Source organism: Anneissia japonica, unplaced genomic scaffold (assembly GCF_011630105.1).
Source record: "Anneissia japonica isolate Jap-2015-1 unplaced genomic scaffold, ASM1163010v1 scaffold458_len85933_cov152, whole genome shotgun sequence".
Taxonomy (NCBI): domain Eukaryota; kingdom Metazoa; phylum Echinodermata; class Crinoidea; order Comatulida; family Comatulidae; genus Anneissia; species Anneissia japonica.
The window spans coordinates 34442-39526 of record NW_022730378.1 but is presented as its reverse complement, the minus strand read 5'-3'; the positions used below and the strand labels follow the sequence as shown (position 1 = coordinate 39526).

The 5085-nt window shown below is 37.7% G+C and overlaps 1 protein-coding gene across 3 annotated transcripts in view; it reads left to right on the top strand.

Annotated features, from left to right (window-relative positions):
• Positions 1–5085, top strand: part of LOC117114908 (IST1 homolog) — a 12959-nt gene that overhangs the window by 5391 nt on the left and 2483 nt on the right. For 2 of the 3 annotated variants that reach the window (XM_033258523.1, XM_033258522.1), the window contains exons 8-9: positions 2163–2255; positions 4529–4597. In XM_033258523.1, the coding sequence (XP_033114414.1) occupies positions 2163–2255; positions 4529–4597 (162 nt within the window). The remainder of the gene's footprint in view (positions 1–2162; positions 2256–4528; positions 4598–5085) is intronic. The other variant, XM_033258524.1, reaches the window with a different exon arrangement.

The window sequence follows — 5085 nt, the reverse complement described above, 5'->3', positions numbered from 1 at the left end:
ATATATATGTATATATATATATATATATATGTATATATACTTCTTAAAGTCATGTATCATGCATAGGAACGTTGACGCCTGCAAGGCTCTTGTTTCCCCTCATAATTTCTGGGTGAAAGTTAAAATATTATGCTTTATAATATTAATGTATAAATACACTATATAATCAGAGGCATTTTTATAAGTTTTGAAATAGGAGATGATGCGGGTGCATTGGGAAAATAAGGGGTGATGGTCCACCCCACCCTTCTAAATATGCAACAGGATAATAAGGCTTGCTGAGTGATTGTCGCACAATTATTAAAATAAATACAATCTTGTTGGATTTTAGAAAAGTGACATCATATACTTTCTATTTAGCTAATAAGCTTTTGTAGTTTGTGAAAGCTTCATTTGCTATGCTAAGCATGTTAAGTGATGTGCCAGATGCCTTAAGTAGTTAATACAATATACTGGAAATTTGCTAATTAGCTCTTAAGATATGATGTTAATTCTGTTTATTGGTGGAATCACTGTTCAGTGTATTCAAGTGAATGATATGATGGTCAGATTTCGTTGGAATGAAGAAAGTGAATAATGGGTGTGTTTGCATGTTTGGTGCATAATCACTCGTAGTGACTTAATTCACCTTTGAAAATGGGTCTGGATACAGACTTCCCATCATGCCACAAACCTCATGATAGTAGGAAAAACCCCTCCCAAGTCTCCCCAAAGTCACAGGAGTTTCCCGGAAATCGAGACGGCCTCCCACACTCCCGCAGGCAAGCAAGAATCTCCCGGAAAGTAACCCATCTCCCTCCCGCAAATTCATAATATTTGCATGTTTTTACTACAATGTTACCAATTGTCTCAAGAAAGTCAGTGATGATGAGTACCACTATGCGCAGCAAAATAAAATTAGATGTGTTAAGAAGAAAGCTCATTCATCCAGATCTCCTGGAAGGCACTTTTTCCAACATGGGACCCCTAGTATCTACCACTTGGCCTAGTTGTGCTGGTAGAGTATTCAAACAGTCATTGGAAGGTCTTGGGTTCAAATCCTGATAGTTCACTAGCACTGGAGATTGTTACCTAACCTCATTAAATGATTGTAAATCTGATGCACAGCCAATTCCATCCTTGCTGCTTGATGTTGATGTTTCTAACTTGCACTTGGGTTAACTCTACTCCAACTAATGAAGTACACTATTGTTCTGTTTATTTTATCTTTTACACTCTGGGCTGCAAAACTACTATATTGCTTAGTTTGGTTATTTCTTGTTTACTTTCTTAACTGACACAATTGCGTTACTAATAATGTTTTTACTACCTGCAAATCTGTTTGCCTAAATTAAATTAAAATATTCTATTTTTATTTTGCTGAGTATTATTTCTATATTAACATGCAAATTTTTGTTAATTTATACTAATATAATAATATGTTATTTTGGCCAAATACAGAAGATTATGTTTCTTGGAGGGGAGGTGGGATCTAGGGTGGGTTGGGGCCCCATCTGCCTTTCTTATTTTTTTTACAAGAAACATGTTTCTCTAATTTGGCCTTATCCTAAAGCCAGGCACACACTGCGAAGATGATCATTGGCTGATGCAATTCTGTGGAGAACACGACGAGAATGGCATAACAAATCATTTTTTATGACATTCTTCTCAAACTGCCACCGAAAATCAGCAAACAGCTTTCACCCCCAAGCACTCACCAGTGGTGGCTCCCGAAATTTGCCAACGATTAGTCTGACATGTCCAACAGCGGGGTTCGAACCGAGGGGCCGACTAGAGCCTCGATGAGGGTCTCAGAATAAAATTCCTGGTAGGGTCCATGGGTAGTGTTTTATGGTTTAGTACTTTTAGACCACAATATTAGGGATTGGCAATCAATATAATGTTTTGGATAGACAAAAATTTTTAGTCTGACAGACTTGCTGTGGCATCAGACGACGGGGGTCCAGGCCCGTCCAGGTGGGGGAGGATTGCTGTGGTATCAGACGACGGGAGTCCAGGCCTGTCCAGGTGGGGGGGGAGGGGCAGATTTCTACTACCACTGGTGCCACCACTGGCAATCGCAGAGAGTGCCGATGGATTCATCAGTTGTTGCAGTGTGTCCCTGGCTTAAGCTTTTGTTTATGTTTTTCATGTTGCATATTATGTTTTGTATGCATGCACAGATGGATCCTGCATATCCACCTAGACAGCATTTTAGGCAACATACAGGTCCACCACCACTTCCAGGTAGACCTCCAGTGGCTTCAGCCCACCAGGTAGGGACATATTATCGATTGGGAGCTTTTGATTGCACGACGACGGAACATAATGACACTAAAAGTCATCTGCGAGAACATTAAGTTCTCCTTGTTCCGTGGATTCTAGGATGCAATTTGGCCAAATCTAAGTATGCAGAGAATGTAGGACCTTGCTATGATGGTCACATGTGAGTGATTCTGTTCAAGTGTTGCGTCATCGAACAAATGGAAAGCTCCCTATAATAGGATGGCATAAAATTTACCCCTCTACACTTAAAGATGGTACAGTATAAATATCTGGTAAACATCACATCTATAGAAAACTACACTGTACATTTTGAGTTGAATTTAACCAGTCAGTATAAGCCAATCAATGCTTTGTAAAAAGCATTTTTAGAGTCAGAATGTGCCATGCAGCTACCTAAACCAGTGGCATATCTAAGGGAGGGTGCGGGTGGGGGTGCACTCCCCCCCCCCCAAAAAAAAAATTTTTTTGCCCTAACAACAGGTGCCTGTTTAGCTCAGCTCACCATGCATGAGGACGCAGGTCAGGGAACTTCAATCCCTTATTGGGGAATCTCTGGTGCTCTCACTGTTTCAGTATATACAGTACATAGTGCAATTTTTGAGCCTAGAAACTAAATAAGGGTGATGTATTGTACATTCAGGTCATCATTTCAAGGGTATCAGTAGGTACAGGGCAAGCATGACTAGTGGGTTGAAATATTCAGGTTGGTGTGCAGATACCAATGAGTATTCACTGGTATCGTATCACACTTTTCCCAATCTAGGACATGTTCATATTTTTTTCCATTTGGTTTTTTTTCTAGACCTACAGATCCTACCAGTTTTCATACCCATATTCTACACTCTGTGGTGAAACTTATGAGTGTGTTTGTGGGGGGTGGGTGTGGTGGAGTGGCCTTAATTGCCTGTCAGTCAAGCTACAAATAGGACAAACAACAATTTTTAAAATGTATCAACTCATTATGTTATCTAAAATGACTTATATATAAACATACCGCAAATCAATTGCCAAGTTTCTGTGAACTTTGCATATTTACCCTGACTGGAGCCTGGTGGCACCATTCACTTCATTCATTCATTTCCATTTTTTATCATTTGCATCATAAAAAATAAATAGATGAAATGCCGAAAATTGTTGGCCAGACATCAGTGTACGATATAATTAGGGGCAAAGGAGTCTTTGTGTCTTCTGAATGACCGTGTTTACGCGCTTGAGCTGAAACACAAGGAGTGCAGGCTCAATAGAATTGAACTAGGGACCACTGTTCTCTGTGGTTGGGCAAACAAACACAGTGACTACCCCCAATTTAGCCAACTGAACTATCATGCTTGTTCATAACTCTTGAAAACCACCATACAAACCTGTATAAAACTGAATTCTGTTTGTTTGCTATGAGTAAACACTCTTTGTTAACATTACCAATTGGAATGAGATTTGCTATAATGCTGTATAGTATACCATAATTTATAACAAATAATAATAATAATAATATATAATACACATATTTAAATCAGTCATTGATTATATTTTTAGTTATTGTCTTTATTTCATTTAAAATTCAATTTAAGAAATGCAAGTAGGTATAGGTTTTCAATCTAAATTTACCACATTCCTTTATCTTTTTCAAATTTTCTCACAATACCTAGAAATCCTTTGTTTGGTTTGAAATAATGAATCTTCTACAGATATTGGCTACCACAGCTCTCTATGATGTAGTCAAATTGGTATGTAGGAGAGGCAGAATTATGTGGGTTAAGATAAGATAAGAGGATAATTATCAATTGTGTCTAAATTTTAATTCATTAGACACTCATCAAATTTATTTATTACTTTAATTCTTGACCTGTTCAACACCAGATATCTGCATCATGTTAGTTTTTGTTTTGCTGTAGTGTATTTTTGCTTTGTAACAACATCTTGCTATTTATTTGGTCAGAAACTAACAGGTGGTTTCTGTTACTCTCTCAGTAAGGATAGATAGGAATGTCATTTTCCTGGGTTATTGAACCTCAGCATGTTGGTTTTATTAAAAGAGACATTCTCTTGATGTTTTTACATTTAGTTAGCTCATATTCATTCAGTTAATTAAGTTAATTGAAAAAGTAAACTTTTTTAAATTTCCATTTCGTGAAGTGAATAATTCATGACTAATCAGCAAGGAAAATTCCTAATTTGTAAAAATTCAACACATACCAATTTGGCATCAAATCATTGTTTCAGCATGTAATGAAAATTAATATTAAATTTTAATATTTTATTTTAGCCACAGCCACCTGTAGTTGGGATGTCAGTTGGACAGCCACAAATTCCTGCCCCCTATCCAGCTGGTCCAGTGAGTACATCTATCTTGTTAAATCCCAAGTTCTGTAATACATTTTTGTTTGAATACCGTATTGGTATATTTTGTATGTTTAACTGAAATCTTTCATTTTAAAATTTAAAGTAGGTTTCGCAGATGTTGATGAGATCAGTGGTGACTCTGAGATATACATACGGGAAGGGGTGGGGGGGGGAGGAAGCTTCCAGCAAATGGGATCTGACAATTTCTGAAGGAGGCCAGTGTGGTCAAGAGTGTAAAGTCTTTGTGGGATTAAGGGGGATAGGATAAGCCTCATACCTTGAAATTGCAAACCACAATAACTTTTCCTTGTTTCAGTCTTCTTTCGTTGTTCCCCATGGTACATGGGAGGAATGTGGGTGGGGGGAGGAAAGAAAGAAAGAAAAAAGAAAGAACAAAAAAAAGAAATAATGGATTGCCCAAAACGTCTCAGAGTTTATTTGTGAGCATTCAATAATAGTGTTGTCTCGATCGCCTCTTCC